Genomic DNA, 13695 nt, shown 5'->3' with positions numbered 1-13695 from the left:
TGGTAGGTACAAAACTGTACTTTTTCCTTTCACCCCCAGCCCCACTTAACCAAGTTCTTCACACACATGCCTCGAACGGGGCATGGGGGGCATAGACATGATCTGTCCGAGTGCAGGGAAAATGTCCTCCTCTCTTGAAGGAGCACATCATCTTGAGAGAAATGAGAGTTGTTCTGCAAGCTGTGCAGATGTTTTCACACCTTTGGAAACCAGGCACACTCGTGGTGTATGCCAACAACCTCACAGATGTCCTTCAAGGATGCATCTGCAGTCCTTACAAATGGGTTGTCCTGTCGTCAGGCAGCCCTTCGGTCGGCCGGATTCCAAAGTTTGGGTCTGGCCTCGTCTGGTGTCGCACTTCACCCTACGTCATAGCTGCAATTTTTCGGGTATAAAGGCATCAGCCAACGCCATTTTCCTCAGTCTTTCTTGCCGCGTGGCGCCCGAAGCAGAAGCTGTTCGCAAGTGCCGGTCGGTCAGATCCAGAGATTACTACTACCGAATATTACTTCGAAGACTTCTAAAAAGCTAAGTACCCCGTTGGGGACTCTTTCTTGCCTCAGCCGATGTCAGAGAAAGTGAATAACTGTTTATCTTGTGGGAAACAAATACCTCATAAAGATTTCCACTCCTACTGCATACATTGTTTAGGCCCAGACCACGACGTAGCAGCTTGTCTAGCCTGTGCTTCTTTTAACCGATGGACGCTTAGACGTCGGTCGGAGTTTGCTGAACAGATTTTCGGCTCTGATTTTGCCTATATTACGCCGTCGGATCCTCCGACCACGCAAATTACCAAAAAACGCAAAGAAAAGGACCGACACTCGCAGTCCGATAAAGCAAACCGCGAGTGTCTCTGTTTCGGCCGAAACCGAGCAAGCGGTTCTTTCTTCAGCCGAAACCATGCCTTCTACTGAGGCCTCCTCTAACCTGGTAGAATCGGCTTCTGAAATCCAACCTTCTGTTGCGGTTTCTCAGGAATTATCAGACACTATTCCCCTGGATATTTCAACCCCTGCACGTGGAGCTGCTAGGCCTCCTGCAGCCATGTCTATTAAGGCCTTTGCCAGGGCTAAAGCAGCCAAAGCTTCAAAGACGGTGCCTGCCAAACCCCCCTCTCACAGGCCCAGCACCAGCTCCCATATGCTTTCTTTGGCTGAGGATCTCATTTCTTTAATTCGTGGATCCCAGCCTCATCCAGACAGAGCCTCTCTCCCCCCACCAGAAAAAAGGCCTAGAGCAGAGCCCCCTGAGCCAGTATCCACAGATTATTCCTCTGATGACTCAGAACATACAGACCCTCCTGAGGCTCCTTATTCTCCTTACGAAGACTCTGATGCTGAAGAGTCCATCCCTTCAGCCTCTCCACCTGAGGAATTTTCCTTTGGGGAAACCTTGCATGCTATGAGGGAACAATTTCAGTGGCAGGGCCAAGATTTCTCAGACTCCAGAAAAAGGCTTAGAACCTTTCTACATTTGCCACAACATAGACCTTTAGCTATACCTCCAGTTCTTTCTGTTGTAGATGATGCATTTAATGATGCTTGCACTGCTCCTGATTCATTACCTCCGGCTCCTGCTAAGCCCGATAGGTTCTACAGGGTCCCGGACACTCATCACCATTTATACAAGGCTCCTTTTGCAGATCCAGAGACTATCTCCCAGGGCCCTAAAGCTGTAGCAGCTACCTCTACTAAAAACCCCCTCCCCTCTGAAATGGAATCCAGGTCCTTAGAGAGATGGGGTAAAAAAGTTTACACCTCTGCTACTTTGTCAGCTAGGGCTTTGAACTGCCAATTTCATATGATTCAATATCAAGAGTTTATGCTTGACCAGTTAACTAAAAAGCTGTCCTCTGAAGAATCTTTAGATAAAAAGTATGTTCAAGAAATGGTACATAACATACAGCAGGTTAGTAACCATTCTTTAAAATGTGGCTATGATGCACTGGAGGCTTCCTTTAGATCAGCCATGACTGGCACAGTTATCAGGAGACATGCATGGTTGAAAGAACAGGCATTACCAGACCATGTCAAATCAAAGCTTTTGGATGCACCCATGGACAAGGTCCATTTATTTGGTTCCCCTGCACAGCAGGTACTAAAAAAGATGGAAGAGAAGGCAAAATCTGTACAGTGAAAGATTTCTTACAGGTTCAACCTTCAAGGTTTAGCAGGAACTGGCCCTCCAAGAATTGGTCCTTTCCGGACTCCTCTAAGACACAAAGAGGCAGGAATAGGCGTTCTAGAGGCAGAAACCAATCCAGGGGTGCCTACAGGGGACGCCAGTGGCAAGGTAACAACCAGCGAGGCACGGATGCAGCCACCACCACTACAACAACTCAATCACAGTGACTTGGCGGTGGCACCGCCTACCAGGGAACAACTAGAAGCACCCTTAGGCGGAAAGCTAACCTTATTTTCAAAGAACTGGCATTGCATCACAAGGGAAAAATGGATTTTGCAAACTATAGACCAAGGTTACAGGTTCCATTTCCATACTGCACCAGGAAAGAGAGGAATGCCAAACCTACCACCTACTCAAATGGCAGAAGCTCTAAAGCAAATATCTCAACTATTAAGAATGAGAGCTGTGGAAAAGGTACCATCTATGGAGCAAGGAAAGGGATTTTACTCCAGACTCTTCCTGGTACCAAGAAAAGAAAACAAATGGAGGCTTATTCTAGACCTGTCCGCTTTAAACACATTCCTCATTGTTCCAAAATTCAAAATGCTGACCCTACAGCAGCTTCTTCCCATGCTGGGCATGGAGTCTTGGCTGGTAACTCTAGATCTCAAGGAGGCATACCTGCACGTCCCCATACGACCCATTTGCAGAAGATACCTCAGATTTCTTGCAGGATCAGAGCATAATCAATTCTCAGCATTGCCCTTTGGCTTATCTACTGCGCCCAGAGTGTTCACGAAATGCCTGGCATCAGTAATTGCTCATTGCAGACTTCAGGGGATCCAAATTTATCCCTACCTGGACGACTGCCTGATACAAGCGGACAACAAAAGCAAGCTAACAGAAGACTTACACAGAGTCATTTACCTGCTGCAAGCCCTGGGATATACAGTCAATATAAAAAAGTCAAGGCTGATTCCATCCCAAAGAATAACCTTTCTGGGTGCAGAGCTGGACACATCAAAACAAATGGCATTCCTAACTGCAGAAAAGAAAGAGCAACTACCTCTCTACTTCTTGGCATTAACAAAGCAGAACCATCTAACTGCAAGAAAAGTGCTACAAGCCCTAGGCTTCATGGCATCCTGCATAATTCTGGTCCCTCATGCCAGACTGCATATGAGAAAGCTACAGTGGTACCTAAAGAATTTGTGGTCCCAACACAAGCACAGCCTAGAAACCAAAATTCCAATAATCCCATGCCTGAAACAAGAGTTCCTATGGTGGGCTCAGGCCTGTCAATCAAACACAGGATTGCCCTTCTGCAACAGTCAACCAAGCCAAACCATCACGACAGATGCCTCAGACCTCGGTTGGGGGGCACACATGCTGGGCAAGTGCATACAAGGACTATGGACTCAAGACCAGCTGCACCTGCACATAAATCTAAAGGAAATGCTGGCAGTAAAATTGGCAATCCAGTCATTCAGACCTTTTCTCCAAGAAGGTCAGTTGATGATAAGGACAGACAACACCACAGTTATGTGGTACATCAACAAACAGGGAGGCACACATTCATACCCTCTATGCCGGCTGGCACTGGACCTATGGGATTTGGCTCTGAGCTACAACATTCAGTTACAAGCAATTTTTGTACCGGGGAAGGAAAACATTCTAGCAGACATATTAAGCAGAACTACCACAGATGCCCACGAATGGATGCTGCATCCGGACATCTTCAAAGCCATCACAAGAGAATGGGGATTACCACAAATAGACTTATTTGCATCCCCACTCAATCACCAACTAAAGAAATTCTGCACAAGGACGTACCACCCACTTGCTTGGAAGGTGGACTCCCTATCTTTCAGTTGGAATAACCTGACAGCATACGCATTCCCACCACTTCCTTTGATGCACAAGGTGCTTCTGAAGATCAAAGAGGAACGTCCGAGGATCATTCTGATAGCTCCAGACTGGCCAAGACAACATTGGTACCCATTGCTGAGGAGCATGTCTCGGGAACAAATATGGACACTACTCCTGATCCCATTACTGTTAACACAGAACAACTACAACATCCTGCATCCAAACCTGAAAACTCTGCAGCTAACTGCCTGGAACATTACATAAGAGCAATTAACCCAAATTTATCCCAAAGGGTTAAAGACATAATCCTGGAGGCTCGTAGACCTTCAACAAGAAAGAATTATGCAGCAAAATGGAAAAGATATCTCATTTGGAGTACTGCAAAGGGGAAAGATGTGACACTGGTGAACATAGCCAACATCCTGGAGTACTTGGCAGAGCTCTTCCATACAGGCCTGTCCTATTCTTCCATCAAGATACATGCATCAGCGATTTCAGCAGAATACAGCTTGGATCCTCCTGTCTTCTCTCATCCTCTGCTCAGACAGTTTTTGAGAGGAATTAAAAATGTAAAACCTCCCAGGAAACCTCCATTGCCAGCATGGGACTTGAACTTTGTGCTAGAAAAATGACACTTCCCCCTTTTGAACCAGCAGCAACAGCAGAACTACAATACTTATCCTGGAAGACTGCTTTCCTGCTGGCAATAACTTCAGCAAGAAGGGTCCCTGAACTACAGGCATTAATGGCAGTGCAACCCTTCCTGATCTTCCATCAAGATAGAGTGTCCATGAGAACAAATCCTACATTTATGCCTAAGGTGGTATCCAGAGTCTCTTTAAATCAGGCTATCCACCTACCTACATTCTTCCCCAACCCACAGAACAGGGGAGAAAGACTCTTGCATACCTTGGATGTACATAGACAATTACGCTACTACCTGGACAGGACCAAATCCAATAGAAAAACTGACCAGCTTCTGGTAGCATATGCAACAGGAAAGGAAGGAAAACCAATTTCAAAACAGAAAATCTCCAAATGGATAGGAAATTGCATTAGATTTTGTTACTCCTACCATGGAAAGAAAACTCCAGAGAACATCAGGCCTCACTCCACAAGGGCTATAGCCACTACCACAGCTTTCTTACGAGGAGTGGCTACCAAGGACATTATAGAGGCTGCTACTTGGACCTCCGTGCATACATTTGCCAAGCATTACAATTTACCTTTATACTCTAGATCCCGAGCAGGTTTTGCCACTGCTGTTTTGCAAGGGATCCTAACTACACCATAATCTCTTCTCTTTTCCTCCTCCCCTAGTTTAGCTATGGTATTCTACCCATTTGTAAGGACTGCAGATGCATCCTTGAAGGACATAGTACAGTTTTGTACCTACCATAAATGTAGATGTCCGATTGGAATGCATCTGCAGTCAGGATTACCCACCCACCTTCCCCTCTGAGGTACTCCTAGGGTATTTGCCATCCTTCAGCTAGCTTGGGGGGGATCTATTATGGTGTATTTGTTTGTATTTATGTACATACATGCTTATTTTATGTGTTTGCTCTCTACTATTTGGAAACTTTGGCATTTATCCAAATTTAGCCATCCAAGAGGGCACCTGGCATCTGGGGCAAGAAACACTGAGGAAAATGGCGTCGGCTGATGCCTTTATACCCGAAAAACTGCAGCTATGACGTTGGGTGAAGTGCGAGGCCAGACCCAGACTTTGGAATCCGGCCGACCGAAGGGCTGCCTGACGACAGGACAACCCATTTGTAAGGACTGCAGATGCATTCCTATCGGACATCTACATTTATGGTAGGTACAAAACTGTACTTTATGTGGTATTTAAACAAATGTAGGCACAAAATCTTACCAACTGTGCAGGCTAGCACAGAAGGCATGGCATCTACCTACAAAAGGAACATGATCTTGACAGATGCATACATTCTCTCCCAGGAGAATGTGCTGGCAGACTTTTAAGCAGATCTCTAGATGACCCTCACGAATGGACCTTGGACAGACAGGTCTTCAAAACAATCAGGCACAGATGGGTCACACCACAAATAGACCTTTTTGTTTCCTCAATTGTGAACCAGGGTCCCTTCTTCCTTGGTCTGGAGGGCAGACGCCTTAGCTTTCCATGGTCAGGGAGGTCCCTGCATGCCTGCCTTCCTTTGCCACTGCTTCCAAGAATATTTTTAAAAGTTCAAAAATGAAGCCCCAGAACTTATACCTCTTGGCCCCTTTACTGGCCAAGATAACATTGGTTCCCCTCCTACTCTACCTGTCCAAGGGAAACTGCTGGAGATACCATTGCAACCATACCTGGTCACTCAACAAAGTCTGCTTTTCCATCCCAAACTAGCCTCTCTGTCTCACTCTGCAGATGATGGGGTTCTGATCCCTAAAGTGCACCTTTTCATTGAGGTGGTTCAGAATTTACATGAAGCCAAGAAACCTATTACCAGAAAATCTTTCACAGCTAAGTGGAAAAGATTTTCTGTTTGGTGCTACAAAGACAGCCAGGATCCACTTTTATCACAGGTTCCCACTGTCCTTCAGTAAATCTGAGAACTTGCACAGACATGTTGGGCCTACTCCTCCATTAAAGGCCATCTGTCTGCCATCCGTGCATGCTCTTCTCTCACGTCAAGGATGGAGGTCAAACTTTTCTCGAGGGGGGGGGGGGGCCTTACATCTTAAACTGTCAAAAAAGCCTGTTTCTACTCACTGGGATCTCAACTTTGTACTGGAAAAACTTACAGTACCAACTTTTGAGCCAGCAACATTTGCCAGTCTAAAATTCTGCCCCTAGGAAAACTATCCTTCTTTTGGCTCTTACATCTGCTCGCAGAGGGTCTGAACTTCAGGCTGTCATGGCTATTCCACCTTTTCTCATTTTCCACAGGGACAGGGTGACTCTTGGGGTCAATCCTTCTTTCATGCCTAAAGTCATGAATAAATTGTCCCTCAATCAGGCTACTCACCTGCCTTCCTTTTTCCGCAATCCCCAGAACAAGGGGGAGAGAATTCTACACCTTAGACATTCACAGGCAGCTGAGGTTCTTCTTGGACAAAACTATCAGAAGAAATAACCAACTATTTGTTTCCTTTATCGATTCCAACTGGGCCAGCAGGTCTCGAAGCAAAGTATTGCATCCAAGGCCATCTCTTTCTTCTACACACACTGTGGTAAATCCATTGCCTTTCCACCCAAATGCAGACAGTACTTTGGCAGTAGCCTCTTCTTTTGCCTTCCACATGGGTGTTAATGCCGGGTCCGTCTTGGACACTGTCACCTGGTCCTGTATGCACACCTTTACTGAACACAAGATTGATGCCTTTTCCAGATCCAGGGCTGCCTTTGCTAGATCTGTACTGTCTGGGCTGCTGGACAGCTCATCTTCCCATAAGTCATCCACCCTTTTTCTCTACTTCCTTCAGCTCTGGCAATCACCGATGTGTTAAAAATACTGCAACAGTGATTTCAGTCAGGACGTAGTGCAGTTGGGTAAAGATTTACCATCACTGCTGCAGTGTTCTTTCCCTCCTTCCATCCCATCTTCTCTTCCTTTGCTCCAACAGTACTCTTTCTCTCCGTTGTAAGCAATCACCTATATCCTCCTGTTGGGGAAGCTTACTTACCTGTTTGAACTACTCCCCTCCTAGTTTATCGTTCTCTCTCAGTAGTATTCAGATCACCAGCTTGAAAATAGTTTGAGGATCTCATGCATACGTCCACCTATATACCCCGACATGAATACGTCCACCTATGTACCCCGACATGTATAAGCTGAAGTCGCACATCAGATGTATGCCCTCTGGAAGGTAAAGCTTTGGTACTCTAGTTGGACATCAGCAGATGTAAACCCGTATGTTAAGAATACTGCAACACTGTAGACATGTACTGTTATGTTAGGACTTGCACAATGTACTTTCCTTCATCACCAGCAGTATGAACCTATTGAGCCATTTGTGCACATGGTCTGACCCCTGCTGTAGTTACACAAAGTCCTGAGGAGATACAGAGTGAAAGTTTATTACAGCTAGAACCATTCCAAGGAGTGGACTTGTATTTCTGCATGTTTGTGCTTTTCTTTCCAAGGTTTATGCATTGGACATTGAGTAATGTTTAGGGATACTGAAGTTAAGTAGTGCGTGCATCAGAACTGCATGCTTCTTAAATTATATGGTTATTTTCATAAAAACATTAAGGAAAGTTAAAGGGTCAACACACTTCTTTTTTCCCCCAATTGCTATGTAAGTTTTTAGAGTCTTGGAAAATTAAGGCCTTATGTGAATACTGCATTTCTGCTGATTTGTCTACTTTTTTTCTTTTTTCATTTCAGGAAAGGACACTCCTGATGGTGGCCGGCAATGGAGACAAACAGCACAGAAGAGGTAATTCAGTTTCATGGTTACCCCTTTGATATCCTTGAATTCCTGCATCACCAACGGTACGGACCTATTGAGCCTTTTGCACATGATTTGACCCCTGCTGTATCTACTCCAAGACCTGAGGAGATAAAGGGTGAAAGTTCATCACATTTAGAACTTTTCAGAGGAGTGGGCTTGGCCAATACAAAGCAGGTTGGAAGTTTACACTTTGCCAGCTATCAGCAGTATAAACCAGTTGATCCTGCAGCACAACCCCAGTTTGAGAGGGTGGACACACCAGGACAGCAGCAGTTTAAAACAAGTCATACTTTTAATCAACTGCAGTTTGACAGAACTCTTCTGCCTAATCAGCAGCCATTCAAGCCCACTCTTCTACCCACTCAACAAACATTCAAGGGAACACTGTTACCGAATCAGCAGCCATTTAAGGCAACATTGCTGCCTAGTCAACAGCCATTCAAAGGGACGCTTTTACCAAATCAGCAAGCATTCAAGGGGGCACTCCTTCCTAACCAGCAGGCGTTCAAGGGGACTGTCTTGCAGAATCAGCAGGCATTTAAGGGTGTACTCTTGCCCACCCACCAGCCTCCACCACCTGAGCGACCAAATCCATTCACTCAGTCCCAGCAGCCAGATCAGCAGTCCCAGCAGACACAGCCACAGGCAGCACAAGCATCACAGTCTGCACAGCAGTTGGAACAACCTGCTGCCTCCTCTCACCAGCAGTGTGGTACCATGGATTTATCTACTCATGCACAACAGCAGCCACAACCACCGCAACAGCGACAGCCCCAACCACAATCTCAACCACAGCCACAACCGCAGCTACAACCAACACCACAGCCGCAGCCATCACAAACACCGCAGCTGCAGCAGCACTCTTTTGAGAGTGCTGGTATGAGTGCAGAAGAGCAGAAGGCACAGAAGAAGAAAAAGAAAGAAGAAAAAAACTACTTTAGACGCCTTAAGTACTTCATTGATAGGCGCTTTCCTTGTGGTGTCTGCCAGAAATCCTTCAAGCAGTCTTCTCACCTGGTGCAGCATATGCTGGTGCACTCCGGGGAGAGGCCGTATGAGTGCAGTGCTTGTGGACGAACCTACAATCACATATCAAGCCTAATTAGACACAGGCGCTGCCATGATACTGAGCCAACCACTTCAGGTACAGCAGAACATTCCAGTCAGCAGGATGGCCATAGCCCATGCTCAGGACGGCCAGAGAACTCTAATACCTGCCCACCAAGATCAGAGAATCCCAATACATGTCCAAGCCGAACAGAAGTGTCCGGCACCTGTCAACATTTGCCTGATGGCCCTGGTAGTAACTGCCGAGGCACACCTGATGGAACTAGCACATGCTCAAGCATCCCAGATGGTCCTAGCACCTGCACAAGTATTTCTGAAGGGTCTGGTATCTGTCCAGGACAGCATGATGGACCACACCAGTGTACCTACTGCAGAAAATACTTCAAGAAGCCCAGTCACCTGCAGCAACATTGGGTAATCCACACTGGCGAAAGACCTTATGTCTGTTCTGTATGTGACAAGAGCTTCAACCGTCGTGAGAGTCTTCGTCGTCATGAGCGAACTCATAGTGAGTCAAAGGGCTTCCGTTGTGCCATCTGTGGGAAGGATTTCAGGGAGGCATCATACCTTCTGAAGCACCAGGCAACCCACACTGGTGAGCGACCAATGTACAAGTGTGAGGTATGTGACAAGGCTTACACTGCCCCACAGAGTTTGCTACGCCACAAGCAAATCCATGGTATTACTTTAGAAACTCCCAAAGAACAACATCCACCCCAGCTTTTGCGGTTAGATAGTGAAGGGAACTATTTCAAAGCTGCCGCTACCACTACTGCTGCTGCTGCTGCTACTGCTACTGCTACCGCTACCACTACCACTACCGCTACTGCTGCTACTGCTGCTGCTGCTTTGCAGGAGTCTACCTACAGCAGTACAACACTTATTAGTGGTCATCAGCTTCTCTACAGTGGCATCAAGGCTTTTCACTGTGGCATCTGTGGTCGAGGATTTGGCCGAAGAGAGACCCTAAAACGTCATGAGCGCATCCACACTGGAGAGAAACCACATCAGTGCAAAGTGTGTGGCAAGAGATTCAGAGAGTCTTTTCACCTCACTAAACACCATGTGGTCCACACAAAAGAAAGGCCATACAAATGTGATGTCTGTGGCAAGGATTTTGGGTACCCACAGAGCCTGACTCGCCATCGAAGGATTCACCGACTGGATCTACCTATAACTCGCCCACTTCCTGATGCACTGGTTTTCCAAGATAGCTTACGTTATGAGAGGGTACCCTTCCAGTGCTCAGATTGTGGCAAAAACTTTAATGATTCATTCCACCTTATGCAGCATAAAGAGGCCCACATGCAGGAGAAGCCATATTCCTGTGATATCTGTAACAAGGACTTTGGGTTTATTGAGAATCTGATGTGGCATAAGTTAGTCCACCAGAATGGCTCAGACTGTCTTCTTCCAAAAGAAACCTGGGATGATTCACCGACATATCAACAGAGTGAAAATGTACGAGCAACAGAAGGCCCTGGGACTAGTCGCATTGGTGTGGTGTGCAAACAGGAATCCCCTCCTCCTATTGATGAAACTCCTGTTCCTCGAAACAGAGGGAGATTCTGCTGCAGTATTTGTGGTTCAAGTTTCAAACATTTCCCGAACTTAACTATTCACAAATATGTACACTTGGTAGGGTGGCCTTCACTATGCATCTCTTGCGGGCACAGCTACAGAGGAGTATGTGGAGTCCTTCAGCACCGTCGTCATTGTCGTCATGCCCGGAGATGTCTAGTCACCTGTGAATTTTGTGGTAGACGTTTCCAAGATGGTACTCATTTTCATCGTCACCAACTCTGTCACAGACAGGATCGACGTTACCATTGTCGTTTATGTCGGAAAAGTTTTAATCGCTCCTGGCTGCTTCGCCAGCACAGAGTTTATCACACTGGGCAGAGGTCGTATAGATGTGGCCTTTGCCTCAAGAGGTTTGCTCAGTCTTCAGGCTTGGCTGATCACGGTCTTCTTCATGTTCCTTCACGGTATTTCCCCTGCCGGACCTGTGGGGCAACATTCAACCAGCGATCAGGTCTTTTAGAGCATCAGCGTTCCCACACAGGCGAGAAGTTCTATAGATGTGATATTTGCAATAAAAGTTTCCGTTATCTTTCCACTGTCTTGTTTCATCTGCGGATGCATGGCTCTCAAGAGAAACTGCGCTGTACAGCCTGCCGGAAAATCTTCAAAGGGCCATCTTCTTTTCGAAGGCATTTGAAAGTGCATAAAGGAGACAAGCCCTTTAAGTGCCGCATCTGCAGCAGGGCTTTTCGCAGATCATGCCGTCTGAAGAAGCATATCCGCTTTCATAGGTCTGACAGAGAAAGGCCTGTTTAGAGCGCAGAAGTGGAAATAGGACTTTGATTTTGGGCACTGGGATCAGCCCTGTCAGAAAGACAGGCTTAAAGAAGGGGAATGCAAATGCCAGTCTGTCTTTATTGTGACCATCTTTGATGGCATGTCCACTTCTCAGGCACAACTTCATGTTTTTCACGCATATTCATACTGAAATTTAAGTAACTGAGCTGTTGGTCTGTTATTGTTTTCTTTGCTCCCTCCTCACTAAATCTACACTCTCCTGCATGTATTAAAGCAGAGTCTGAGAAGTGGTGCAGCAGCAAATTTGCAAGGGTGCCCCACGTGCTTCTGCTGTCCCTTGCCCCACCCTACCTTCATTGTGCCTGACTAGAATACAGCAGTCCTATTGGGCTTATATTCCCTACCATTTACCCATAGCACCCTTCTGCATTTCTCCTGCATCAAGTGGCTGTAGGCTGGTGTCTGTAGGTCTAAAACACTCTGTTGCACTGATGATCAGCTGCCATATTCTATCCCTTTTCATGACCGGTCTGCTTCCCTGTCTCAGTACTAGGGTGCATAGAATCCCATCCATGGCAACCAGACTTCCTCAGTCTCGAGATTCCTTTAGAGGACTTGAACAGTGGGATGATGTAAGGCTACAGCTGCCCAAGCCCACACTGCCATGAAGACTGAGCATTGAGAGGGACCTGTTGAGTGGTCTGTAGTCCCATTTAAGGGGTTACACTTTGAGGAACTTTAAGTCAGGAGAATGTTTTTTAGTGGTTTGTACTAGAATTCTACATGCCTGAGCTTTCCACTTTTGGTCTTGAGACTCCCTTAGTACCAGTAGTCACATTATTGGTTAGAAGGGCTAGAAATGGTAGTTTGCAATGCTTGTGTCAGTGGTACTTCACTGTCATCCCCCTAAACTCTGTGCACATTGCCTCTGGCTGGTATCTCAGCAGAAAGCAGTTGTTTGTGGTTGTTGCAGTAAAGGTATTGCCCTGTCTTGTTTTCATGTAGAAAAAATGTGACCATGTTTGGAAAATTAAATATTTTTGCTTTCCTTTGGAGCAAGGAAAAATATGTGATTGCAGCAGTTGTTCTGGGTAGGTATACAAGAAGGAAAAACATGTTTTAATTAGGAAACTGCTTAAGTGCTTTGAATCTCTTAAGGCTTGTTTTGTAGTTTTGCAAGCAGATTTTTAGAAGCTTGGTTCTTAAGTGCAGCAAGCATGCTGTTGGCAACATTTCGTGTTTTTAAACTTCTCCTGTCATGCTAATGAATCTTGGGATTGTTAAACAACATCTTTTGTACAGAACAGGAGAGGACGTCATGCCAGCATAGCCACTTCTTTGTTGTATTGCTGAAAAAGAATGCTGCATCTTCATACTGGTATGTTTTGCGTAGCCATGTTTGCGTGGTCTTGGAATTGAATAGAACCTGTGTTGTTGCATTTCTGTTAACTGCTGGTTCTTCTTGGTCTTGAACTAAAGATGGCAAGCAGGGATATTTTACACGTAACAGAACCACAGCTATAAATCAATAAAATACTGTTGTCCTCATTCAGGTGTATGAAACTTGCCACATATTGGCCTTATTGTGATGTTTTAAAACATGCCTCGGGGAATAATGTTTTCCTTTTAAGCCTTACAGCTCAGTTCTTCACTGTGGCCACATTTCTGTTTAAACAGCTCTTTTATTTAATTCACACAGCAGGTGAAGCATTTAATTTTCCTTGTGGGGCATTTGAGTTGGGGCACAGCAGTTGCTTTTAACAGTTTGACAAACATTTTTGATAAGTACATGTTGTCTGCTTTTGATATAACATATAAACTAGCTGGGTGAAGAAAACTTACTAGCCTTTCTAGTTTGCCTGTTTGTTGCATCTTGCCTAAGGCAAA

The 13695-nt window shown here is 45.8% G+C and overlaps 1 protein-coding gene across 1 annotated transcript in view; it reads left to right on the top strand.

The window, feature by feature from the left end:
- ZNF865 (zinc finger protein 865) overlaps window positions 1–13356 on the top strand; it is a 289308-nt gene extending 275952 nt beyond the window's left edge. Inside the window, exon 3 of the mRNA XM_044080872.1 lies at window positions 8352–13356. Within this exon, the coding sequence (XP_043936807.1) occupies window positions 8380–11826 (3447 nt within the window). The 5' untranslated portion in view covers window positions 8352–8379 and the 3' untranslated portion in view covers window positions 11827–13356. The remainder of the gene's footprint in view (window positions 1–8351) is intronic.
- Window positions 13357–13695: the final 339 nt, after the last annotated feature.

Source organism: Protopterus annectens, chromosome 1.part1 (genome assembly GCF_019279795.1).
Source record: "Protopterus annectens isolate FY-2018-M chromosome 1.part1, PAN1.0, whole genome shotgun sequence".
Lineage (NCBI taxonomy): Eukaryota > Metazoa > Chordata > Ceratodontiformes > Protopteridae > Protopterus > Protopterus annectens.
This window is presented reverse-complemented; position numbering and strand designations above follow the sequence as displayed.